This window comes from Melanerpes formicivorus, unplaced genomic scaffold, assembly GCF_026170545.1.
Source record: "Melanerpes formicivorus ecotype bairdi unplaced genomic scaffold, bMelFor1.0.p_v2 SCAF_154, whole genome shotgun sequence".
Lineage (NCBI taxonomy): Eukaryota > Metazoa > Chordata > Aves > Piciformes > Picidae > Melanerpes > Melanerpes formicivorus.
In genome coordinates, this window is record NW_027142506.1 from 442696 (window position 1) to 470339 (window position 27644).

A 27644-nucleotide genomic window follows, 5' to 3' on the forward strand; every position below is an offset into this window, starting at 1 on the left:
GAATGGAATGGAATGGAATGGAATGGAATGGAATGGAATGGAATGGACCTTCTAGATCATCACGTCCAACCTATCATCCAACACCACCCAACCAACAAAACCATGCAACCAAGCACCCTGTCAAGTCTCCTCCTGAACACCTCCAGTGATGGTGACTCCACCACCTCCCCAGGCAGCACATTCCAATGGGCAATCACTCTCTCTGTGTAAAACTTCCTCCTGACCTCCAGCCTAAACCTCCCCTGGCACAGCCTGAGACTGTGTCCTCTTGTTCTGGTACTGGCTGCCTGGGAGAAGAGATCAACCCCAACCTGGCTACAACCTCCCCTCAGGGAGTTGTAGAGAGCAAGAAGGTCTCCCTTGAGCCTCCTCTTCTCCAGGCTAAGCAACCCCAGCTCCCTCAGCCTCTCCTCACAGGGCTGTGCTCCCAACTCCTCCCCAGCTTTGTTGCCCTTCTCTGGACACCTTCCAGCAGCTCAAAATCTTTCCTAAACTGAGGGGCCCAGAACTGGACACAGGACTCAAGATGTGGCCTAACCAGTGCAGTGTACAGGGGCAGAATGACCTCCCTGCTCCTGCTGGCCACACTGTTCCTGATGCAGGCCAGGATGCCATTGACCCTCCTGGCTGCCTGGGCACACTGCAGGCTCATGTTCAGCCTACCATCAACCAGCATGATGAGGGGAGACCTCATCATTCTCTATGACTACCTGAAAGGAGGTTGTAGTGAGGTGGGGTTCTGTCTCTTCTCCCTAATATCAGGTGATAGGATGAGAGGAAAGGCCTGAAACTCTGCTGGGGGAGGTTTAGTTTATTAGGAAAACATTCCTTTACAGAAAGAGTGGTCAGGCATTGGAATAGATTGCCCAGGGAGGTGGTAGAGTCACCATTCCTGGAGGTGTTCAAGAAACATGTGGACATGGCACTCTGGGATATGGTTTAAAGGCTATTGTGGTGTTAGATTGATGTTTGGACTTAATGATCTTTCCAGCCAATTTCAAACACTTCTGTGATTCTTTATACTTTTTCCCACTTCAAGAGACAGATTTTATGTGTGTCTGAATCCTGTAACTCATTTCTGGTACTTTTAGGCTCTGCCTTTAAAATTTGGCTGCAGATTTCAAGCATCAATGTAGAAAAATATAAATAAATCACCATTGGGTGTACAAAGGAAAACAAAAGATGATTCTAAACAAATTCATTGGACAAAATGTCTGGGATAACAGCAGCTGTATCATAACAACTCTTCACATTTCACTTCCATTCCCATTCTTTTCTCTCCTTGACTGTTCTGCTTTGCCTGGGAGATAACAATGCTTCTGGCTGACCTTCACATAACAGCTAACACTCCTTTCTCTCAGCTCCTATTTTCCTCTGGTACAAGGAGGGAGAGAGGTTTGGTGGGGCAGTGGAGCGGCTTCCCTGGTCTTCTGGACCAGGGGGGTTTCTGTGCTATTTGCTAATTGTAAATATCTGCATAATATTATAACTCCTGTATATTTTGTATATATTCATTGCATTCCATTGTAGAGTATAGTTTCTGCTTCTAACTGACTTAGTCTGGCTGAGCTAATGCTGGGGGAAACTTCAACACACCACAGTAACATAAACTCAGTGACAATCAAAGATTACTGCTTGGTCTTTGTAGTGTCCTCACAGTCTGGTTGCTGAATTTATAGAATAGAATTAACCAGGTTGGAAAATACCTTCATGATCATCAAGTTTAACCTATCACCCAACACCATCTAATCAACTAAACCATGGCACCAAGTGCCTCATCCAGTCTCTTCCTAAACACCTCCAGGGATGGTGACTCCACCACCTCCCTGGGCAGCACATTTCAATGGCCAATCTCTCCTTCTGGGAAGAATTTATTCCTCACCTCCAGCCTAAACCTCCCCTGGCACAGCTTGAGACTGTGTCGTCTTGTTCTGATGCTGCTTGCCTGGGAGAAGAGACCAATCCCCACCTGGCTACAACCTCCCTTCAGGTATTCACAGAGAATGATGAGGTCTCCCCTGAGCCTCCTCTTCTCCAGGCTAAGCAACCCCAGCTCCCTCAGCCTCTTCTCACAGGGCTGTGCTCCAGACACCTCTCCAGCTTTGTTGCCCTTCTCTGGACACCTTCCAGCACCTCAACATCTTTCCTAAACTGAGGGGCCCAGAACTGGACACAGAACTCAAGGTGTGGCCTAACCAGTGCTGAGTTAATCTCATTTGGAAAGGTGCTGGCCAGCTTTCAAAAGCATGGCCATGATAACACGTTCATAACTTCCCAGGTTCACTGTCATCAGTTTTACCTTTTGCCAGCTGCATAGCTCTGGCTTTGGAGTCTGCCACATTAGTTGTGCCTTGGAAAAGAGAGGCAACATGCCTACATTAAAAAAAAGACTCTAGGCTTCCTGGTGATCTCATCAAAGATTGACATCGAATGGAATAGAATTAACTAGGTTGGAAAAGACCTTTGAGATCATCGAGTCCAACCTATCACCCAACACCATCTAATCAACTAAACCATGGCACCAAGTGCCTCATTCAGTCTCTTCCTAGAAACATCCAGTGATGGTGACTTCACCTCCCTGGGCAGCACATTCCAATGGCCAATCTCTCTTTTGTATTTTCAATTCTGATTTGTATGCAAATATTGCTGCCCAGAGAAATGTTCTTAGGGGCTGTTGGTAGACGTGGTGACTGGGTACACTTACCTCCTATAAACAATAATTTACTTTGAGGTTTGGACATGTAAATGTGTGAATCCTGGCTGAGGCTTTAAAAGTGGCAGAAGACTTGCCTCAATTGCAGAGAAACATACAAATAGAATAGAATAGAATAGAATAGAATAGAATAGAATAGAATAGAATAGAATAGAATAGGTTGGAAGAGACCTTCAAGATCATCGCGTCCAACCTATCAACTAATCCAACCCACCTAATCAACTAACCCATGGCACCAAGCACCCCATCAAGTCTCCTCCTGAACACCTCCAGTGATGGTGACTCCACCACCACCTCCCTGGGCAGCCCATTCCAATGGGCAATCACTCTCTCTGTGTAGAATTTCCTCCTAACATCCAACCTAAACCTCCCCTGGTGCAGCTTGAGACTGTGTCCTCTTGTTCTGGTGCTGGTTGCCTGGGAGAAGAGACCAACCCCCACCTGGCTTCCTAAACGCCTCCAGCTCCCTGGGCAGCACATTCCATTGGCCAATCTCTCTGTGAAGAACTTCTTCCTAACATGCAGCCATAGCAACTATTTCTTGTTGTCACACTTGTAGATATCATAATATCCCTGTGTTTAGGCAACAAAATTGTTAAATAGCCTGTTTTGAGTTTATCCAACAGCAGGAAGAGTTCTTTTCAGGGATTCTGCCTTATCCCTAGGTCTCCTAGGCGCTCACTCTTCTGCTTGCCAGCATTGCTTTCTGTATTAACAACAGTAAGGAAGCGTCAGGCGGTGCAAGCTTTTGATGACAGAACCGAGTTATGCTCTTCTTCCTAAATGTAATCTTTTTTACAGACACATCAGAGTTCCTTCCAAAGGTGGTCTTTGACTCCTGCTTGAATTGGGTTATCCATTTGCAAATATTTTTCTTGAAATCACATCCTTGCCAAGATGTGGAAAGACTTTACTTAATAGGCATCCATAGGGTGCTTTCCGTTCGCCTGGAGGAGCGAAACCGTTTCAGACGTTTCAAAGCTGCTTTGTTGAGCAAGGAAAGGGAATGAGGGTTCATCCCTCTGAATTCCTGCCCCAATCTCATTTTGCATCTCTGCTGGCAACAGGTTAGCCCATGTAATTACTGCCACCAAGAGAGACTTCTGCTCTTCATGCAGTTCCACTGTGGCTTCATTTTGCTTGTTTGTTGAGGGTTTTTTTTTCCCCCTGGAAGATAGCTACATTTGAGATCTTTGCAGAGTTGGAAGTGATGTCAGCACTTTTCATGCTCATTGAGCATTAAGCCAGGCAGAACAGCCAAAGGTGCTGTCATGCTTTTCAGAGGGACTTTTTTTTATAGTTTGCCATGCAAGACTGATTTTAAGCCTGTGGTAGGATACTTGGCAGTACTCAAAGCAAAATGGAGTGCGGTACTTCTCTGGGATCCCTGCAGTACAAACAGCTTCTTTTACACTTAGGGGTGTTATGTACATCCAAATTGAGAGTTGGTAATTTGCCTGCCTTCCCATGGGCCAATGTGAATAAAACAGGTGTCACAGTATAACTAAGGTTGGAAGAGACCTCGAGGATCATCGAGTCCAACTTATCTACACAGACCTCATGTCTAGACCATGGCACCAAGTGCCATGTCCAATCTCTTCTTGAATGCCTCCAATGATGGTGACTCCACCACCCCCCTGGGCAGCACATTCCAATGGGTAATCACTCTCTCTGTGTAGAACTTGCTCCTAACATCCAGCCCAAACCTCCCCTGGCACAGCCTGAGACTGTGTCCTCTTGTTCTGGCGCTGGCCAGAAGAGACCTGGAAGAAGAGACCAACCTCCGCCTGTCTACAACCTCCCTTCAGGTAGTTGTAGAGAGCAATAAGGTCACCCCTGAGTCTCCTCCTCTCCAGATCAAGCAATCCCAGCTCCCTCAGCCTCTCCCCACAGGGCTTGTGCTCCAAACCCCTCACCAACTTCGTTGCCCCTCTGTGGACACGTTCCAGCAAGTCCCTTCCTAAACTCAGGGGCCCAGAACTGGACACAGGACTCAAGCTGTGGCCTAACCAGTGCAGCACACAGGGATCATCTTGTCCAACTTCCCCTCAAAGAGAATCACCCAGAATAAATCATACAGGAACATATACAGGTGGGTTTATAATGCTTTCAGGGATGGAGACTCCGCAACCTCTCTCAGCAGCCTGTTCCAGTCCTCTGCCACCCTCCAAGTGAAGACTTTTTTTCCTGGTGTTTACATGGAAGCTTCTGTGTTGCAGTTTGTGTCCACTTCCCATTGTTCTGTTGCTGGACACCACTGAGACCAGATTGGTTCCATCCTCCTGACACTCACCTTTAGCTGTTGATGACCATTAATTTGTCTCCCCCCAGTCTCCTGCAGGCTAAACAGCTCCAGCTCTCTCAGCCTTTCCTCATAAGGCAGATGCTCCAATCTTACCATCTTTGCATCTCTCTGATGGACTCTCTCTAGTAGTTCCTTGTCCTTGAACTGAGGAGTACAGAACTGGATGCAGCATTCCAGCTAAGGCCTCACCAGGGCCAAGTAGAGGGGTACAAGAACCTTTCTTGACACGCTGTTCTGAATGCACTCCAAGATGCCATTGCCTTTCTTGACTGTGAGAGCACACTGGCTCGTGGTCAGCCTGTTGTCAGACAGCACCACCAGGTCCTTTCTCCAGGGCTGCTCTCCAGTAGGTCATCTCCCAACCTGTACTGATAGATTGATAAAATTCTCTCCAGTGCAGACAAGGAGGTCCAACTGTGGCATTTTAATTTGGGCAAGTGTGCACCATTGGGGAATTTACTGGGACTTGCACCTCCTAAGGCCTCTCAACAGGTTTTAAAACTGCTCTTTTCACCTGAGAGATGAATTTCAGGCAGTGACCACAAGGTGAAAGCTTTTGAACAGCTGTGTTAATTTTGGCCCCATGTGGCATGAAGCTAACTTTTCCTTGCTACAGGAAATTGCCAAATAAAATAACAGGGAGGAAATGAACTACTCTTAGAGTTTCTAGGACAATGTTCTGAAGCAGTAGAGTCATTCCAAACAAAAAATGTTTCTCAAAAAGCATCCCTCTAGATGTAAGTTGATAGGCTTTGTTTATATCCCATAGGGCAATGCTGGTAGCAAGCAGATTCCTCATTTGACCAGAACATAGGGAAAAAAATATGATAAACTCTCTTTCAACCAGAGGTCGAAGAAGGAGCAAGAATGATGAGATGTCCTCCATGCAGTGCTACAGGCTGGGGTCAGAGTGGCTGAGAGCAGCCAGGCAGAGAGGAACTGGCTTGATGGCCGCACCCAAAGAGTGGCTGTCAATGGCTCCATGTCCCAGTGGAGGCCAGTGACAAGTGGAGTCCCTCAGGGATCAGTCCTGGGACCTATCTTATTCAACATCTTTGTGGGGGACATGGACAGTGGCATTGAGTGCACCCTCAGCAAGTTTGCTGATGACACCAAGCTGTGTGGTGCAGCAGACACGCTGGAGGGAAGGGAGGCCATCCAGAGGGACCTTGACAGGCTGGAGAGGTGGGCACAGGCCAACCTCATGAAGTTCAATAAGAGCAAGTGCAGGGTCCTGCATCTGGGTCGAGGCAATCCCAGGCACAAATACAGGCTAGGCAGTGACTGGCTGGAGGATAGCCCTGAGGAGAGAGACTTGGGGGTGCTGGTGGACAAAAAGCTCAACATGAGCTCTCAGTGTGCACTTGCAGCCCGCAAAGCCAATCAGATCCTGGGCTGCATCAGGAGAAGTGTGGCCAGCAGGTCGAGGGAGGTGATCCTCCCCCTCTACTCAGCCCTGGTGAGACCCCACCTGGAGTACTGTGTCCAGTTCTGGAGCCCCTATTACAAGAGGGATGTGGAGGTGCTGGAAGGTGTCCAGAGAAGGGCCACGAGGATGATCAGAGGGCTGGAGCACCTCTCCTATGAGGACAGACTGAAGGAGTTGGGGCTGTACAGTCTGGAGAAGAGAAGGCTCCGAGGTGACCTAATTGTCGCCTTCCAGTATCTGAAGGGGGCCTACAGGAAGGCTGGGGAAGGACTTCTCAGGATCTCAGGTAGTGATAGGACTAGGGGGAATGGAATGAAGCTGGAGGTGGGGAGATTCAGGCTGGATGTGAGGAGGAGGTTCTTCACCATGAGAGTGGTGAAACCCTGGAATGGGTTGTCCAGGGAGGTGGTCGAGGCCCCGTCCCTGGGGGTGTTTAAGAGCAGGCTGGATGAGGCTCTGTCCAGCCTGATGTAGTGTGGGGTGTCCCTGCCCATGGCAGGGGGGTTGGAACTAGATGATCCTTGTGGTCCCTTCCAACCCTGAATGAAACTATGAAACTATGAAACTATGAAGAGAGGGACCTGGGGGTACTGGTTGATGGTAGGCTGAACATGAGCCTGCAGTGTGCCCAGGCAGCCAAGAGGGCCAATGGCATCCTGGCCTGCATCAGGAAGAGTGTGGCCAGCAGGAGCAGGGAGGTCATTGTGCCCCTGTACACTGCACTGGTTAGGCCACACCTTGAGTCCTGTGTCCAGTTCTGGGCCCCTGAGTTTAGGAAGGAGGTTGACTTGCTGGTAGGTGTCTAGAGAAGGCCAACAAAGTTGGTGAGGGGTTTGGAACACAGCCCTGTGAGGAGAGGCTGAGGGAGCTGGGGTTGCTTAGCCTCGAGAAGAGGAGACTCAGGGGTGACCTTATTGCTCTCTACAACTCCCTGAAGGGAGGTTGTAGACAGGCAGAGGTTGGTCTCTTCTCCCAGGCAGCCAGCACCAGAACAAGAGGACACAGTCTCAAGCTGTGCCAGGGGAGGTTTAGGCTGGAGGTTAGGAGGAAGTTTTACACAGAGAGAGTGATTGCCCATTGGAATGTGCTGCCCAGGGAGGTGGTGGAGTCACCATCGCTGGAGGTGTTCAGGAGGAGACTTGATGGGGTCCTTGGTGCCATGGGTTAGTTGGTTGGATTGGTGTTGGATGATAGGTTGGACGCGATGATCTTGAAGGTCTCTTCCAACCTGGTCTGGTCTATTCTATTCTATTCTATTCTATTCTATTCTATGCCATGTTTCTGAGAGATTGGGATACTACTGTGATCAAAAATGTCAAAGAGAAGCTTTAATTTCTCTGGGAGGGCAGTGTTTAGTTATGGGGGCATTCTTTAGCTTGTGTTTTGCTTTAAGAATGTTATGTTTTGGGTACTTGAAATGGTTTCATCTCTTAACTTAGAAGCAGATCAATGTTTCATATATCAAATAACCTCTGCTTATAAATCAGAAATGCAATATATTTTTCTTTACATGTTGTCAGTAATGTCTGTATCAGGTAGTTATTTGGTGGTTGCATCCCCATCCCTGAAGGTGTTTAAAAGACCTAGAGATGTGGTGCTGAGGGCCATGGGTTAGCACCAGATTTGATAGAGTTACATAATGGATGTACTTAGTGATCATAAAGGGTCTTGTGCAGCCAAAATGATTCTATAATTCTAAATAGAACTCTGATTTCTCTTCCATCCTCTTTGGTCATCACACTGACCTTTGTCATGCCTATATAAGATCATAGACTCAGAGGACCAGAGGAGACTGAACTGGAGGCGCTTCCCCCTGCCCCAAATGAAAATTGGTGGCTTCTGTGTCTTTGTCTACACCTTGGGGTTTGTGTTGGGGGGATGTTGGTGTGTTGGGGGTGTGTGTATTGGGGGGGTGTTGGTGTGTTGGGAGTGTGTGTTTGGGGGGTGTTGGTATGTTGGGAGTGTGTGTTGGGGGGGTGTAGGTGTGTAGGGGGATGTGTGTTGGGGCTGTGTGTGTGTTGGGGGTATGTTGGCGTGTTGGGGGGGTGTTGGGGGTGTGTTGGTGTGTTGGGGGGGTGTGTTTGGGGGGTGTTGGTGTGTTGGGGGTGCGTGTTGGAGTGTGTGTGTTGGGGGTGTGTTGGTGTGTTGGGGGGGTGTGTTGGGGGGGTGTTGGTGTGTTGGGGGGGTGTTGGTGTGTTGGGAGTGTGTGTGTTGGGGTGTGTTGGGGGGGTGTTGGGGGGGTGTGTGTTGGGGGGGTGTTGGTGTGTTGGGAGTGTGTGTGTTGGGGGGGTGTTGGGGCTGTGTGTTGGGGGGGGTGTTGGTGTGTTGGGGGGGTGTGTGTTGGGGGGGTGTTGGGGCTGTGTGTTGGGGGGGTGTTGGTGTGTTGGGAGTGTGTGTGTTGGGGTGTGTTGGGGGGGTGTTGGGGGGGGTGTGTGTTGGGGGGTGTTGGTGTGTTGGGAGTGTGTGTGTTGGGGGGGTGTTGGGGCTGTGTGTTGGGGGGGTGTTGGTGTGTTGGGGGTGTGTGTTGGGGGTGTGTTGGTGTGTTGGGAGTGTGTGTGTTGGGGGGTGTTGGGGCTGTGTGTTGGGGGGGTGTTGGTGTGTTGGGGGTGCGTGTTGGGGTGTGTGTGTTGGGGGGGTGTTGGTGTGTTGGGGGTGCGTGTTGGGGTGTGTGTGTTGGGGGGGTGTTGGTGTGTTGGGAGTGTGTGTGTTGGGGGGGTGTTGGGGCTGTGTGTTGGGGGGGTGTTGGTGTGTTGGGGGTGTGTGTTGGGGGTGTGTTGGTGTGTTGGGAGTGTGTGTGTTGGGGGGGTGTTGGGGCTGTGTGTTGGGGGGGTGTTGGTGTGTTGGGGGTGCGTGTTGGGGTGTGTGTGTTGGGGGGATGTTGGTGTGTTGGGGGTGCGTGTTGGGGTGTGTGTGTTGGGGGGGTGTTGGTGTGTTGGGAGTGTGTGTGTTGGGGGGGTGTTGGGGCTGTGTGTTGGGGGGGGTGTTGGTGTGTTGGGGGTGCGTGTTGGGGTGTGTGTGTTGGGGGGGTGTTGGTGTGTTGGGAGTGTGTGTGTTGGGGGGGTGTTGGGGCTGTGTGTTGGGGGGGGTGTTGGTGTGTTGGGGGTGCGTGTTGGGATGTGTGTGTTGGGGGGGGTGTTGGTGTGTTTGGAGTGTGTGTGTTGGGGGTGTGTTGGGGCTGTGTGTTGGGGGGATGTTGGTGTCTTGGGGGTGTGTGTGTTGGGGTGTGTTGGGGGTGTGTTGGGGGTGTGTGTGTTGGGGGGGGTGTTGGTGTGTTGGGGGGGTGTTGGGGGGTGTATGTTGATAGTATGTTGGCGTGTTGGGGGGCTGTTGAGGGGGTGTTGGTGTGTTGGGGGGCCTACTGTCTAGTTTTTAGGGTTTGTTTTTTTTAGTGACTCCTTAAAGCACTCTTTTGAAATGTTTTCTTTTTCTTACTATTGGAGAGTTTTCTGTCCATCTGTTCTGAATCTTTCTGACTGCCAGTTAAGGTCATTGTTTCTTACCCTGTTAACCATGGTCCCCAAAGTCAAATGTAGAAGACTGCATTTTTAAGACATGTTTAAGACTTTGTCCCTCCGCAGTCTTCCTTTCCCTGGACTAAATATCAGTTCTTTCAGGCTTCCCTCTGTGTAGTCTTTATTCTGACATCTCTCATTATGCTCAATTTTACATCTCTGGGCCCTCTCTTATCACTGTTTTGAAACACAGAACCTAAGACATGTCCCAGGGCTCCAGCTTGAGCCCATCCTCTTCCTCAGTAAAAAATTGTTTTGTGTCTTCTGCATTTTAATTCCTTTCAAGAGTATCTGAAGGGGGCCTACAAGAGGGCTGGGGAGGGACAGGATGTGGCTCAGTTGGTAGTGCATAAGACCCTTAATGGGAAGGTCGTGAGTTCAAGCCTGCAGTGGGCAGTAGTGACCTCCCTGCTCTAGTCATGAGGTCTGTGGTGACAGTATCACAGTATCGCCAAGGTTGGAAGAAACCTCAAGGATCATCCAGTCCAACCTGTCACCACAGCCCCATGACTAGACCATGGCACCAAGTGCCACATCCAATTCCCTCTTGAACACCTCCAGGGATGGTGACTCCACCACCTCCCCATGCAGCCCATTCCAATGACCAATGACTCTCTCAGTGAAGAACTTTCTCCTCACCTCCAGCCTAAACTTCCCCTGGCACAGCTTGAGACTGTGTCCTCTTGTTCTGGTGCTGCTTGCCTGGGAGAAGAAACCAACCCCTTCCTGGCTACAACCTCCCTTCAGGTAGTTGTAGAGGGCAATGAGGTCACCCCTGAGCCTCCTCTTCTCCAGGCTAAGCAACCCCAGCTCCCTCAGCCTCTCCTCACAGAGCTGTGCTCCAAACCCCTCCCCAGCTTTGTTGCCCTTGTTGACAGGTTGGACTCGATGATCTTTGAGGTCTCTTCCAACCTTAGTGATACTGAATCTACTGACCTCTCAGGATCTCAGGTAGTGATAGGACTAGGGGGAATGGAATGAAGCTGGAGGTGGGGAGATTGAGGCTGGAGGTGAGGAGGAAGTTCTTCCCCATGAGAGTGGTGAAGCCCTGCAATGGGTTGTCCAGGGAGGTGGTTGAGGCCCCAACCCTGGACGTGTTTAAGCCCAGGCTGGCTGAGGCTGTGGCCAGGCTGATCTAGTGTGGGGTGTCCCTGCCCATGGCAGGGGGGTTGGAACTAGATGATCCTTGTGGTCCCTTCCAACCCTGACTGATACTATGATACTATGAACTTTTGCTGTGTTTTATAGAAGGGGTTGTTATGCAGCATCATGATACTGATTTCTACCTTCTAAACTATTATAAACCCTACAGCCTGTCCCACAGTTGTTGCCTGGGAAGCTGGTCTCCTTCCTGTGTGTGTGCAGTGGGGTAGTCCTTTCTGTATAGATCCCTGTCTTCTTGCCTGGTAGCTATCATCTTGGTGTTTTTCAGACCATTTCTTGGCTTGATCAATGTAATTTTGAACCCTTCTCATCCATCCACCTTTGTGTCATCTGCAGATCTAGTGACTCCTCTTTATTTTATCATCTGGTTTGCTAATGAAGATACTGAACCCAAGAGAAAACCTGTATTTGGTGTGTCTTTCCACAACCACTGTAAGCTGTCAGTAAGTGCCAGTTTGTGGGTGGTTGGTGTGTGTTTGTTTGTTCCTTCTGCATTTCTACCTGCAGTCTATCTTATCTTCTAAGTGCTATTTCCCCAGCTGGTGGGAAACTGAGGTAGTATTGGAACTTAGCAAAAATCAGAATATAGCTTTTAATACTTCTCCAGTCTAGTATCTTTTGTGCTACAGAATGTTATTGGATTGATCTGGCATCACTGATTCTTGAGAGATACTACTGCCTGCTCTTAGAGCTGCAGTTTCTTCTCTGTTCCTTATTTGCTCCTGTGGTTGGCCAAGAACTGAAGTTCAGCTGCCTGGTGCAGAGTAACTCCACTTAGGTGAGATGCAGGAGTGGAGCATGAGGTTCTCTGCCTGCTGCTGCTGTGCCACTGTGGTACTGTACTTTGACAGCCTGTGGGGCTGCAGCTGGATTAGGAGGAAGGCAGACCTGGTGGGTGCCTTAGAGGATTGTTTCCAGAAGATATCTATGTCTTTAAATATTAATGACTTGGTTGCTGCTTGTTTGACCACATTGTTGAATAAGCAATAAACTGTTTTTCCTATAGATTTGCCTTAGAGGTATTCTCCACAGTGTAATAAACCTGGGTCTCCACTCCTTCTCTTTTTAACTTGTGCCACCTTCTTCAAGCAATGCCTACAGTACTGCACCTATATAATTTTCACCTCGAGCATGCCACATCCAGCATTCCAAATCCATCAGATTTCAAGATCATTGCATCCAACCTATCATCCAACACCACCTAATCAACTAAACCATTCAGCCAAGCACCCTGTCAAGTCTCCTCCTGAATACCTCCAGTGAGGTGATTCCACCACCTCCCCGGGCAGCCCATTCCAATGGGCAGTCACTCTCTCTGTGTAAAACTTCCTCCTAACCTCCAGCCTGAGAACAGGAGACTGAGAGGGGAATCTTATCAATGCTTGTAACTATATAAAGGTTGAAGGTCAAGAGGATGAGGCTGGGCTCTTTTCAGTGGTGCCCAGTGATAGGACAAGGTGTAGTAGGCACAAACTAGAACACACATTTAAACATAAGGAAAAACTCCTTGCCTGTGAAAGTACTGACGCACTGGACCAGGCTACCCAGAGTGGCTGTGGGAGTCTTCTTCCCTGGAGGCTTTCAAAACCCACCTAGATACATTTAGAGGACACAGTCTCAAGCAGTGCCAGGGGAGGTTCAGGCTGGATGTTAAGAAGAAGTTCTTCCCAGAAAGAGAGATTGGCCATTGGAATGTGCTGCTCAGGGAGGTGGTGGAGTCACCATCACTGGAGGTGTTTAGGAAGAGGCTGGATGGGTTGCTTGGTGCCATGGTTTAGTTGGTTAGATGGTGTTGGGTGACAGGTTGGACTCGATGATCTTTGAGGTCTCTTCCAACCTTTGTGATACTGTGAAGTGATGCTGCTTTAGCTCAGGGTGTTGGAATAGATAACCTCCAGAGTTCCTTTCCAACCCCTACCTGTGGTTCTGTGACATAATGATTTAAAATATCAGGGCTGCATGCAGAGCACTTGAGCCAGCTCTTCCCTTTTGCGTTCTGCTGGCTGCCGAGAGTCCCACAGACAGAGTTCATGTAACCTTCTTTCAGTCCTCACAGGAGGAAAAGATCTGTGGGAGCCTCAGGTCCAGGGTACCTTCTGATACGTGGGGGGGGTGAGCTGTAGATAATCCTTGCAGCTGTCAGTACAGCTGTCATGAGCACATTGAGTGGCACGTGGAGTTCATGAAGGCGAATGCGAGAACACGTTTGCAGGAGGCAGAGCACCGCATTAAAGAATCCATTTGCTTAGTTGTCTTTAGCAAGGCAGCATGAGAGGGCAGCCTAACCCCAAATGCAGTCATACTGTGTTCTTTTGCTGGCCCTAGAGGGCAGAGTTAAAATCAGAGGGTGGGGTTAGCATGTGTTGTCCATAGCCCTAGCTTAAATGTGTGTCTCATTTTGAATATACATAGTAAAATCTCTAGTTTAAATGTAGATGCATTTAACATATGAGAGAGGGGTACCAGGCAGCACTGTTTGACTATTCATTTAGTTCAGTTAATCTTCTCTCAGAAGCTACTTACTTGAAAACTTGCTCCAGTCTTAGTATGTTTCTTCCCAATTTGCTGTTTGATCTTTAATCTGCAAGTTTAAGAATGAACTGTGATGAAATAGCATCGGTACCAGATGCATTTGTTGTCTTGAACTACCAGATCAAGATAAAAATGCTTTAAAGGTTTCTATAGCAAATATGCAGAGAAGTAATTGCTTAAAAAGAAAGAAATGAAGTAAACTCTGTAGTAGAATCATAGTATTGTTTTAGTTGGAAAAGGCCTTTAAGATCGAGTCCAACCATTATCTCACTCTACCAAGGCTGGTGCTAAGCCATGTCCCTCAGCACCACATTGCTGTCTTCTAGATGCCTCCAGCACTGGGGCTTCAACCAGCTCCCTGGGGAGCCTGTTTTGAAAATCCTTGTAAGTCAAGAAGTTTCTTCGAATATTCAACCTAAACCTCCTCTGTTGCAACTTGAGGCCATTTCCTCTCATCCTCTCTCTTGTTAATAGTGAGATGAGATGAAAGCCTACCTGGCTCCAACCTCCTTTCAGGTAGTCGTAGAGAGCAAGGTCTTTCTGAAGCCTGCTCTTCTTCAGGCTAAACAACCCCAGTTCCCTCACCTGCTCCTTGGAAGACCTGTTTTCCAGACTCTTCACCAGCTTTGTTGACTCTTTTCTGCACCTCCTCTAGCATCTGAATGTCTTTCTTGTAATTATGTAATTTGGGATCCATCCTAGGGTGCTGAGAGAGCTGGCAGATGAGCTGCCAAGCCGCTCTCCATCATTTTCCTCCAGTCCTGGCTCACCAGTGAGGTCCCATGTGACTGGAAACTGGCCAATGTGGTCCCCATCCATAAGAAAGGTAGGATGGAGGAACCTGGAAACTCCAGGCCTGGCAGCCTGAGCTCAGTGCCAGGGGAAGTGATGGAGCAGATTATCCTGGGGGCAATAACTGCGCACCTGAAGGATGGCCAAGGGCTCAGGTCCAGCCAGCATGGATTTAGGAAGGGCAGGTCCTGCCTCTCCAACCTGATCTCCTTCTATGATCAGGTGACCCGTCTGGTGGATGTGGGGCAGGCTGTGGATGTGGTCTGCCTGGACTTCAGCAAGGCCTTTGACACCGTCCCCCACAGCAAACTGCTGGCTAAGCTGTCAGCTCGTGGCTTGGACCACTACACTCTGTGCTGGGTTAGGAACTGGCTGGAGGGCCGGGCCCAGAGAGTGGTGGTGAATGGTGCCACATCCAGCTGGCTGCCAGTCACCAGTGGTGTGCCCCAGGGATCAGTGCTGGGCCCCATCCTCTTTAACATCTTCATTGATGATCTGGATGAGGGGATTGAGTCAGTCATCAGCAAGTTTGCAGATGACACCAAGTTAGGGGCAGATGTTGGTCAGTTAGAGGGTAGAAAGGCTCTGCAGAGGGACCTCGACCGACTGGACAGGTGGGCAGAGTCCAACGGGATGGCATTCAACAAGTCCAAGTGCCAGGGGCTGCACTTTGGCTACGGCAATCCCATGCAGAGCTACAGGCTGGGGTCAGAGTGGCTGCGAGCTGCCAAACAGAGAGGGACCTGGGGGTGCTGATCAACAGCCGCCTGAATATGAGCCAGCAGTGTGCCCAGGTGGCCAAGAGGGCCAATGGCATCCTGGCCTGCATTAGGAATAGTGTGGCCAGCAGGAGGAGGGAGGTCATTGTGCCCCTGTACTCTGCATTGGTTAGGCTGCACCTTGAGTCCTGTGTCCAGTTCTGGGCCCCTCAGTTTAAGAAGGACATCAAAACACTTGAATGTGTCCAGAGAAGGGCAACAAGGCTGGGGAGAGGCCTTGAACACAGCCCTGTGAGGAGAGGCTGAGGGAGCTGGGATTGTTTAGCCTGGAGAAGAGGAGGCTCAGGGGTGACCTCATTGCCCTCTACAACTACCTGAGGGGTGGTTGTGGCCAGGAGGGGGTTGGTCTCTTCTCCTAGGCAGCCAGCACCAGAACAAGAGGACACAGTCTCAAGCTGCGCCAGGGGAGGTTTGGACTTGAGGTGAGGAGGAAGTTCTTCACTGAGCGAGTCGTTCGTCATTGGAATGTGCTGCCCAGGGAGGTGGTGGAGTCCCCATCCCTGGAGGTGTTCAAGAGGAGATTGGATGTGGCACTTGGTGCCATGGTCTAGTCATGGGGTCTGTGTTGATAGGTTGCACTCGATGATCCTCGAGGTCCTTTCCAACCTAAGTCATACTGTGATACTGTGATGTCCCCCAAAATTAAACACAGTACTCAAGGCGTGCTCTCACCAGTGCTGAGTCCAGGAGGACAGTCGCTTCCCTGGTCCTGCTGCTCATATCATTCCTGCTACACCCCACACATACACAGACTAGTATGTGGACTGCCTCCATGTTTCCCTTTTCCTTTGTTCTTTTTTTTCCTCTCTCTAGTAACATTAACACTTCAGCTGTCCCAGTTAGGCTTTAAAATTCATGCTTTAGCTAGTACAACCTGGCTTGTCTGGTTTCCCTTCACTTTGTTGCTTATTAGCTGTCTGAAGATAAGTTTAGCTAGGCCACTGCTAACAGACAAGTATTATCATTTTAGTGTTAAGAACTTTGAAGTTGCAGAGTATCAATGAGGTGGGAAAAAGCCATTTGTAGATAGATGCAAAAGATGCAGTACCTGGGATCTTCTGTCAGCCAAAGAATTTCTTTAGTCTCTGAGATTGAGGCAAGGTTTTAGGAGTTGGATGGTGTTTTTCTTCCCTTTCTGGTCCCTTTTGAGAGGGATCAAAATTGCATGGCCAAAGTTTCAAACTTTCCAATTTGTGTGGTTTTGTTGTGTGTTTGCTTAATGTTGCTCTTTCCTCCCTTTGACTTTCACGTTTTGTTCTGGACCGTTGAAACTTGCACGAGTTGGGGACTGCTGGGGCAAAATGAGCAAGGATGGACAAAACTCTTAACAAGAAGAGCAAAGTCTGTGTATGATCCTTTACTGTTTCCTGAGTTGTTCCAGCCTCATTAATCAGTGCTGGTGCTGTGGAGGCTGTGTGGTGTGTTATGTTGCCAGCACAGCAGCTTCTCCGTCCCTTTCCCCCACCCCCTGCGTGCCTGCACGGTGGGGAAAACTAGAGAGGGAAGCCATCAATCTTTCCAGTTGTTGATGTCAGCAGTGATTCTCCCATTGACTTCCTGCTCTCTCTGTCATGCCCACCACCTGCATTTAGAATTAGCTCTGATGCTGCAGATCTCGCTTGGCTCTTCACCTGTTCTGCCCCAACTAAATAGCTGTTAAGATGAAGCAGAGCAGCTAAATGCTATAGCATGTGAATAGTAACCACCAGTGTGGGTTGTGGGGTCAGTTTTGTTGCAGCTGCTATTGTAATACTGTCATCATTTTCTGTAGCAGTGTGGGTATGGGGTCAGAAATCTCTTGCTTGTGTTTCAGCCCAAAGGTGAGCTTGCAAGCAAGTCTCTCTGTTAATGTAAAGATGAAGCTATTTACTGTATGTACTGTAGGTAGTCAGAAGTCTGTTTCTCATTACTTACCTTGCTCAGATTGATTTATGAGCAAAAGTCCAAAGAAATTAGTCAGTGTGAAGCTTTGTCCTTACCTTCAGTTATTCAGAGGATACAAGTGAAAAAAGACTTTTTGGGGTTTGATTTTTCTGTCTCTCTCTCTGGCTAGTCAGGATCTTGAAAAATCCTAAGCGTCCATCTCCCCCATCACTGATTGAGAAGTTGAGATATTCTGCCTCTCCACTTCAAGGGCAGGGTTAATGCCATCATTTTATGGTGTGGTGTCTCAGGCAGCAGGTCGAAATCAGACTCTAACCAACTAATTTTTTAATGTCTTCTTTTATGTAATTGTACAAATGCTTTTTGATACCAATCCTGAGAATTGCATATTGCCAACTTTCTCCTGCTTCCTCAAGTGGGTGCTAAGCTTCTCCTGATTTTAGAATAGAATAGAATAGAATAGAATAGAATAGAATAGAATAGAATAGAATAGAATAGAATAGAATAGGATAGACCAGGTTGGAAGAGAACTTGAATATCATCGTGTCCAACCTATCATCCAACACCACCCAACCAACTAACCCATGCAACCAAGCACCCTGTCAAGTCTCCTCCTGAGAACCTCCAGCGATGGTGACTCCACCACCTCCCTGGGCAGCACATTCCAAGGGGCAATCACTCTCTCTGTGTAAAATTTCCTCCTGACCTCCAGCCTAAACCTCCCCTGGTGCAGCCTGAGACTGTGTCCTCTTATTCTGGTGCTGGCTGCCTGGGAGAAGAGAACAACCTCTGCCTGTCTACAACCTCCCTTCAGGTAGTTGTAGAGAGCAATAAGGTCACCCCTGAGTCTCCTCTTCTCCAGGCTAAGCAGCCCCAGCTCCCTCAGCCTCTCCTCATAGGGCTTGTGTTCCAAGCCCCTCACCAACTTTGTTGCCCTTCTCTGTCCACCTTCCAGCAAGTCAACCTCCTTCCTAAACTCAGGGGCCCAGAACTGGACACAGTACTCGAGGTGTGGCCTAACCAGTGCAGAGTACAGGGGCACAATGACCTCCCTGCTCCTGCTGGCCACACTGTTCCTGATGCAGGCCAGGATGCCATTGGCCCTCCTGGCTGCCTGGGCACACTGCAGGCTCATGTTCAGCCTACCATCAACCAGTATCCCCAGGTCCCTCTCTGCCTGGCTGCTCTCAGCCACTCTGACCCCAGCCTGTAGCACTGCCTGGGGTTGTTGTGGCCAATGTGTAGAACCTGGCATTTGGATGTGTTCAATCTCATGCCCTTGGACTCTGCCCATCTGTCCAGCCTGGCAAGGTCCCTCTGCAGAGCTCTCCTACCCTCTAACAGATCAATTCCTGCCCCCAGCTTGGTGTCATCTGCAAATTTATTGATGATGGACTCAATGCCCTTGTCCACATCATCAATAAAGATACTGAACAGGATGTATGGCATACTGAGAAAAGCTCTTGCTTTGGTCAAGGAGAGCAGTATTAGATTTTGGAAGCTCTCATCTTTTCCAGTCTATTTTTTTTGCATTAAAAAGGGATGAGGCCATACTGCAGAGTGTTGGGGCCAGACTTCAGCCCTCCTGCTCTGGGGCAAGGATGTGATGCTTATGCCTAATTTGAGAGCATTTTGACATTGATAGTTTTTCCGTGTAAGGAGTAGTAGTTGTTTACCTCATTGTGGAAAAGGAGGTTAGGTAGGAGAACACCTGAATCATAATTGAGTTTGGTGCCAAGCTTCATAGAAACATAGAATCATTTTGGTTGGGAAAGAACCTTAAGGTTGAGTTCAACCACTGTCTAACTCTACCAAGGCTGCTGCTAAACCATGTCTCTCAGCACCATATTGCTGTGTCACTGGAACACCTCTAGGGATGGAGATTCAACCAACTCCCTGGGGAGCCTGTTACAGTGAGGATGTTTCTTCTAATAGCCAACCTCAACCTCCTCTGTTGCAACTTGAGGCCATTTCCTCTCATCCTGTCTCTTAGAAGAGATCAGGATCTCAGGTAGTGCTAGGACTAGGGGGAATGGAATGAAGCTGGAGGTAGGGAGATTCAGGCTGGAGGTGAGGAGGAAGTTCTTCCCCATGAGAGTGGTGAAGCCCTGGAATGGGTTGTCCAGGGAGGTGGTCGAGGCCCCGTCCCTGGAGGTGTTTAAGCCCAGGCTGGCAGAGGCTGTGGCCAGGCTGATCTAGTGTGGGGTGTCCCTGCCCATGGCAGGGGGGTTGGAACTAGCTGATCCTTGTGGTCCCTTCCAACCCTGACTGATACTATGATACTATCAACACCCACCTGGCTCCAGCCTCCTTTCAGGGAGTTGTAGAGAGCAAGGTCTTTTTGAAGCCTGCTCTTCTTCAGACTAAACAACCCCAGTTCCCTCAGCTGCTCCTCACAAGACCTGTTCCCCACACCCTTCCCCAGCTTTGTTGACTTTCTCTGGACCTGTTCCAGTACCTCAGTGCCTTTCTTCATTTAGAAATGCTGCTGAGAACTGCGCTGTGGTGTTTGGAATTGCTGCTCAGACGTCCGATTGAGACAAAACCAATAGTAGGTGTTACACCATCTGTCATACACTGTGCTTTTAACAGGAGTGGAGATCAACATACAGCACTATGGTGTAGGTGCACACACCACACAGAGTTAAACACATGAACAGCAGGCTCACACTGTGCTTACTACAGATGTCTGAATGAGTGAGTGCCCGTGGGCTGGAGCTGCATGTCTTGTGGCTTTCACTCTGCTCCGTTGGGAAGTCTTCACTCCTTTTGTTTTTATCCTTTTCCAACTCCAATCCTTGGGAGCACACAGCTCGCATCCCCTGACCTAACAGCTTCATTGAAGTGCATTCCAGCCTCATGATTTCATGGTACCAGGCAGAACTCCCCTGCCACGTTGCTATGCTGCCCGCTGCTTCTCACAGAGTGAACAAACATGGAACATAAACTGTCTCCAAAGGGGCAATGTTCTCTGTATATTTTTAGTGCTAGAAATCCAGGACTCATTTAAGGGTGTTTTGTGGGGACTTGTATTTTTTTAAACACAAACTCCTGCTCACACAATGGAATATTTCATACTGCCCAATTTGCTGTAACATGTCATGCTTTATGTTGTTAAATGGAATCAAAGGATTTAAAGACTCCTAGTCAAATTGGTCCCTCAGCTTGGAGCCAGGGTGGGTTTGTTCTTTGTCATGTATTTGCTAGTGCTTTACCCAGGTCCAGCCTAGCTCAGTTTTCATTATTGGATTTAACTTGTTCCTGCAAGTTCCACACTTTAGGTTAAGCAATCGCTGAGCCTAGGCTCAGTATAATGCTGCTACTGTTTGTTCCTCATATTTAACTTGATATTTATTGCCCATATGCTGAACAAACCTTTCAGAAATGGTTGTTTACATGTAAGCACCATTAAAGATGCCATGCTTGCTGACACAGATACTCTCTTTACTGGACAGAGAACTTTGTTCTCTCTTTATATGGACCTTTGTCCATTTTACATTGTACTTGGGAGTTTGCTTTGCAGCATATAATGTTAATTGATGTTAAAACTGAGACGTTACTTAGGTTTGTTGGAATACTCTGTTTGGGCTCCCCAGTTCAAGAAAGACAGAGGACTGGTGGAGAGAATCCAAGGGAGAGCCATGAGGTTGATTAGGGGACTTGAGCATCTCCCCTATGAAGAGAGACTGAGATCCCTGGGGCTGTTTAGCCTTGAGATGAGAAGACTGAGAGGGGATCTCATCAACATGTATAAATTTTACACAGAGAGAGTGATTGCCCATTGGGAGTGGGCTGCCTGGGGAGGTGGTGGAGTCACCATCTCTGGAGGTGTTCAGGAGGAGACTTGACAGGGTGCTTGGTGCCATGGTTTAGTTGGTTGGGTGGTGTTGGATGATAGGTTGGACTCGATGGTCTTGAAGGTCTCTTCCAACCTGGTTTATTCTATTCTATTCTATTCTATTCTACTCTACTCTATTCTACTCTACTCTACTCTACTCTACTCTACTCTACTCTACTCTACTCTATTCTAAATATCTGAGGGCTGGGTGTCAAGTGGAAGGGGCCAGGCTCTTTTCAGTGGTGCACAGTAATAAGAAACAAAGGGTTCAAACTTGAATGCAGAAGGTTTCACCTTAACACGAGGAGAAGCGTCTTTACAGTGAGGGTGACAGAGCACTGGAACAGGCTGCCCAGTCTCCTTCTCTGGAGACTTTCAAACCCCACCTGGCTGCATTCCTGTGCAGACTACCCTAAGTGATCCTGCTTTGGTAGGGGGGGTTGGACTGGATGATCTACATAGAACTACATAGAATAAACCAGGTTGGAAGAGACCTTCAAGATCATCGCGTCCAACCCATCAACCAATCCAACACCACCTAAACTGCTAAACCACGGCACCAAGCACCCTATCATGTCTCCTCCTTTGAGGTCCCTTCTAACCTCTAATATGCTGTGATACTGTGATCTATAATTATTTCATTATTGCCCTTCAAATATTTGGGGTGAGTACAGGAGTAGAATGCAGAGTTTATCTTGAGACACTGATGTCTCGTATTTTCTTGGTGAAAATCACTCTCAGGCTGCCTGTTTAAATGCCACTATTGCATTTGCAATAGTGGCAATACCTACTTGAGTATATTGCAATCAAATGAGGACACAAAATTTTGCCAATACATAAAATATGTTCCTAGTGATGTAATCTACAGACTGGAGGGTTATCTGGGGAGGGGAAGAGGCAGATCAGGAACATGTCATGGGAAGCATGTGAAGCAGGAACTGTGGTTGCATGCAAGGGAATGGAGTCTGTGTGACTTGGGGACCCACAGAGTTTGTAGACAGAACTGTTCTGCTGAGGCTCAGGGTGCAAGCTATTTTTTTTGGTCAAGATATTGGCACCTGAGCAGGTCTGTGCTGACTGCACATAGATTCCCATTTTAGAACAGAATAGAATAGAATTAACTGTGTTGGAAAAGGCCTTTGAGATCATAGAGTCCAACCTATCACCCAACACCGTCTAATCAACTAAACCATGGCACCAAGTGCCTCATCCAGGCTCTTCCTAAACACCTCCAGTGATGGTGACTCCACCACCTCCCTGGGCAGCACATTCCAATGGCCAATCTCTCCTTCTGTCAAGAATTTCTTCCTAACATCCAGCCTAAACTTCCCCTGGCACAGCTTGAGACTGTGTCCTCTTGTTCTGGTTGCCTGGGAGAAGAGACCAACCCCCACCTGGCTACAGCCTCCCTTCAGGTAGTTGTAGAGAGCAATAAGGTCTCCCCTGAGCCTCCTCTTCTCCAGGCTAAGCAACCCCATTTTCTGGTATAACTTCCCCCAGGGGGTAGAGCTGATTCTGCAGTGGTGTGGCACTAGCTTCAAGGTCCCAGGGAAGAGAAGTGATAACATCAGAAGATACTGAAGAGGACACACCTTGAGTACTGTGTACAGTTTTAGGCCCTTTGCTACAAGAAAGACATTGATGTGCTGCAGCAGTCCAGAGGGGAGCAGTGAGGCTGTTGAAGGGTCTGGAGAACAAGTTTTCTCATGAGGAGTGACTGAGGGAATTGGGGTTGTTCTGTCTGGACAAAAGGGGGCTGAGGAAGACCTTCTCACTCTCTACAACTACCTGGAAGGAGGTTGGAGTGAGGCTGGTCTAATCTGTGTAGTAACAAGTAATCAGATGAGAGGAAATTACCTCAAGTTGCACCAGGGGAGGCTTGGATTGAATATTAGAAGCAACTTCTTCACTGAAGTGTTAAGAATCTGGCTGCAGTCCTTGTCCAGGTAATCACTTAGTGAGAAGTGAGTAGGATCTGTCAGTGGTGATAAATACTCTCACGTGTTTTTATAGGAAGCAGAGGTGTCAAATGGCAAACAAGAAAATTGAGGAGCATAACTATTTTTGTGTGAAGGAAAGCAGTCATGGTTGGTCAAGGGTTGGAGCACAAGAACTGGAAGTCAGAATTGCTGCTGAAAGAAATAATGTGCTTTTCACTGAGGCAATTACCTTGCCCCTCCTTTGCTGGTGATTCTTTAAGAACTTTTAGGAGCTGACTCCAGAATATATGAGAAGTCAAGAAGATGTTTGGGATGGGGTCAAGTGGTTACCACCAGGGCTTAAAGGTGTAGTCATTTGTGAGCAGGAGAAATTGGCATGGCTGCTGGCCCAGACCTGCTCTTACCTGTCAGCACAAACACTGATAAGAAAACTGTCTTGATCTGAAAACCACCAGGCTTAGTTTGAAAACAAGGGTAATTTTTCTGCAGGTTTTGAAGGAAATAGGCTAAGCTTTTCTGAGGTCAGTTTTTCCACAGTTAATAGTAATCACAGTATCACAGTATCAGCAAGGTTGGGAGAGACCTCAAAGGTCTCACTACCAACCCCATGACTTGTGTGACTTCTTGTATGGCACCAAGTGCCACATACAATCCCCTCTTGAACACCTCCAGGGATGGGGACTCCACCACCTCCCTGGGCAGTACATTCCAATTATTAATGACTCTCTCAGTGAAGAACTTTCTCCTCACCTCCAGCCTAAACCTCCCCTGCTACAGCTTGAGACTGTGTCCTCTTGTTCTGGTGCTGGTTGCCTGGGAGAAGAGACCAACCCCCACCTGGCTACAACCACCTTTCAGGTAGTTGTAGAGAGCAATGAGGTCACCCCTGAGCCTCCTCTTCTCCAGGCTAAGCAACCCCAGCTCCCTCAGCCTCTCCTCACAGGGCTGTGCTCAAGGCCTCTCCCCAGCCTTGTTGCCCTTCTCTGGACACCTTCAAGTCTCTCAATGTCCTTCTGAAACTGAGGGGCCCAGAACTGGACACAGGACTCAAGGTGTGGCTTAACCAATGCAGTGTACAGGGCACAATGACTTCCCTGCTCCTGCTGGCCACACTATTCCTAATACAGGCCAGCATGCCTTTGGCCTTCTTGGCCACCTGGGCACACTGCTGGCTCATGTTTAGGCAGCCGTGAATCAGCACCCCCAGGCAATGGTACCTGGTACTGACTTTTGCTGCCAATGGCTGTGATTTCATAGTTGTGTGACTTTATTCCACCATACATTTGTAAGAGGACCACAGGGATGAAAATCCTCTACATTGGTAAATAAATTCTCTCTGGCTTGTTATAGATGTTGCTTACTAAGATCCATCAGGAAAAGAAATCACACAGCCGGAGGGAGGCACGGTGAGGTTGGAGTTCCTGCTGCACAGCGAAGGCTGAGGGTTTGCACTGTGCAGCTTTGTGACTGGGACTCCCTGCTGGTGTTGGTGGGACCCTCATTTATAAGCCAGGCAGTCTTGCATGCTCTTACAGCTTGGCATGTAGCAAGCAGTTTCACATCAAACACTGCCCAGTTACTTCTGAATATGGTAGAATTCTTTGGAAAGGTCAGAGAAGTAATTGATCATATGCTGACAGCTTGGGGCTCTGAGAAAATGGATGGAGGGCTGGGATGCAGGAAAATAAACTTTCCAAGATGATAACTCTCACTTAGCCAAGCTATACATGGCTTAATTTTTTTCCACCTTTGCCCACAACCTCAGCTTCTTAATGTTCCTTTTTTATTATTTTAGTTTTACTGCTTCTCAGTGACCTCTCTTTGGCTCTTGATGTTTTCATGCTCCTGATGCATCCACAGTATTCCCAGGGTAATCCCAAGCTCTAGAAGTATTTCCCTGTAGAGCCCTTTTAGAAACTCCTGTGCTGCCTAGAGAGGTAGTTTCAGAACTTTGATGTTCTCTTTAATTATTGTTTGACCTTTGGGTCAAGGACTATGTTGCTTGCAGGGACCTCTCAAAATATTCTTTACAGCTAGGAAAACAACATTTTGATGTTCCTGGGTGTTAAGACAGCAATCTGCTGGGATATGGCATATGTTTACCCCAGGTTTTTAGAACAGGATAAAATTAACCAGGTTGGAAAAGACCTTCGAGATCATGGAGTCCAACCTATCACCCAACACCATCTGATCAACTAAACCATGGCACCAAGTGCCTCATCCAGGCTCTTCCTAAACACCTCCAGTGATGGTGACTCCACCACCTCCCTGAGCAGCACATTCCAATGACAAATGACTCTCTAAGTGAAGAACTTTCTCCTCACCTCCAGCCTAAACCTCCCCTGGCACAGCTTGAGACTGTGTCCTCTTGTTCTGGTGCTGGTTTCCTGGGAGAAGAGACCAACCCCCACCTGGCTACAACCTCCCTTCAGGGAGCTGTAGAGAGCAATAAGGTCTCCCCTGAACCTCCTCTTCTCCAGGCTAAGCAACCCCAGCTCCCTCAGTCTCTCCTCACAGGGCTGTGCTCCAGACCCCTCCCCAGCTTTGTTGCCCTTTCCTGGACACTTTCCAGCAACTCAACATCTTTCCTAAACTGAGGAGCCCAGAACTGGACACAGGACTCAAGGTGTGGCCTAACCAGTGCTGAGCACAGGGCACAATGACTTCCCTGCTGCTGCTGGCCACACTGTTCCTGATGCAGGCCAGGATGCCATTGGCCCTCTTGGCCACCTGGGCACACTGCTGGCTCATGTTTAGGCAGCTGCCAATCAGCACCCCCAGGTCCCTCTCTGTTTGGCAGCTCTTCAGTCACTCTGACCCCAGCCTGTAGCACTGCATGGGGTTGCTGTGGCCAAAGTGCAGCACCTGGCACTTGGACTTGTTGAATGCCATCCTGTTGGACTCTGCCCATCTGTCCAGTCGGTCGAGGTCCCTCTGCAGAGCCCTTCTGCCCTCAAACTGACCAACATCTGCTCCCAACTTGGTGTCATCTGCAAACTTGCTGATGACTGACTCAATCCCCTCATCCAGGTCATCAATGAAGATATTGGAAGTTTAGCCTGGAGGTGAGGAGAAAGTTCTTCCCTTCTGAAGGGAGGTTGTAGCCAGGTGGGGGTTTGTCTCTTCTCCCAGGCAACCAGCACCAGAACAAGAGGACACAGTCTCAAGCTGTGCCAGGGGAAGTTTAGGCTGGAGGTGAGGAGAAAGTTCTTCACTGAGAGAGTCATTAGCCATTGGAATGTGCCTCCCAGGGAGGTGGTGGAGTCCCCATCCCTGGAGGTGTTCAAGAAGGGATTGGATGTGGCACTTGGTGCCATGGTCTAGTCATGAGGTCTGTGGTGACAGGTTGGACTCAATGATCCTCGAGGTCTCTTCCAACCTTAGTGATACTGTGATGCTGTGATATTAAAGAGGGGAGTCACCAGTGGGATCTGCCCAAAGCCTGTGTGTGTTAATGTTAACTTTACCAATGCTTTGCAACAGGGCGCGGTCATGGATCGGGTTTTCTCCGGTATCCAGCCAACTGGGACGCCTCACCTGGGCAACTACCTGGGAGCCATTCAGAACTGGGTGAATCTGCAGGAGGAATGCAGCTCAGTGCTGTATAGCATCATGGACATGCACTCTCTCACCGTGCCCAAGGAGCCAGCTGTCCTGCGCCAGAACATCCTGGACACCACGGCTGCCCTCCTCGCCTGCGGCGTTGACCCGAAGAAGTGCCTTCTGTTCCAGCAGTCACTGGTTAGTGCTCCTGTAACATGAGATGTGTTCCACATTAAGTGGCCTTGCACACAGGTTAATGAATCAGCACAGCCCTGCTGAACTCCTTTATCCTTTTTTGTATTGGGCATCCTGGAAAATGTTAGCAGTGTTGGGTTTCAGCCTTGTCCCTTGCTGGTGTTTGGAACTGTCTGAAACCATAACTGAGCAGTCCATTTAGGGATAAGTGCATTTGAAATGGCCCAAACAGACCTAGGAGTTGGTGTGGGTTAGGAGTAAAATGCTGAAAAGACCTCTTAGGAGAGTGTTAATTTACCTCTGGAAGCCTTGCATTAGTCACTAAAGCTGAGCTCATAAATGCATAAATGTAGTCTGTGAAACCCTAAAGGCAAGTAAAATATGTTTCTATGGGTTTGTATCAGCACTTAACACTTCATCTTTCAGCTGCACAGTATCTCCAACAAGTAATCAGTGTGGTAAGTTTTTGTGTCAGTTCCTTCATTACCAGGGAGTTGCCTTCTCTGGGATTTGTTTTTCCCTTCTTTACTATAACCTGCTTTGTACAGAATCATAGAATTATTTGAGTTGGAAAGGACCTTTAAAATCATAAAGTTCAACCATTATCTGACTCTGCCAAGTCTGGTGTAAACCATGTCCCTTGGCACCACATCTGTGTCTTTGAAACACCTCCAGGGATGGGGATTCTACCACCTCCCTAGGGAGCCTGTTCCAGTGTTTGAGAACCCTCTCAGTCAAGAATTTTCTACTAATATCCGATCTAAACCTCCCCTGATACAACTTAAGGCTATCTCCTCTCATCCTATCACTTTTTATGAGGGAGAAGAGACCAACACCCAGTTGTAGAGAGCAAGAAGGGCTCTCTTCATCCTCCTTTTCTCCAGGCTAAACAACCCCAGTTCCCTCAGCCACTCCTCACAAGACCTGTACTCCAGATGCTTCACCAACTTCATTGCCCTTCTCTGGACACACTCCAGCACCTCATAGTATCATAGTATCAGTCAGGGTTGGAAGGGAC

At 48.5% G+C, this 27644-nt stretch overlaps 1 protein-coding gene across 1 annotated transcript in view; it reads left to right on the forward strand.

Moving 5' to 3' along the window:
* The window catches only part of WARS2 (tryptophanyl tRNA synthetase 2, mitochondrial), a 66883-nt gene that overhangs the window by 10715 nt on the left and 28524 nt on the right, over nt 1–27644 (forward strand). The window contains 1 exon segment of the mRNA XM_068168679.1: nt 26372–26629. Coding sequence (XP_068024780.1) covers nt 26372–26629 — 258 coding nt within the window.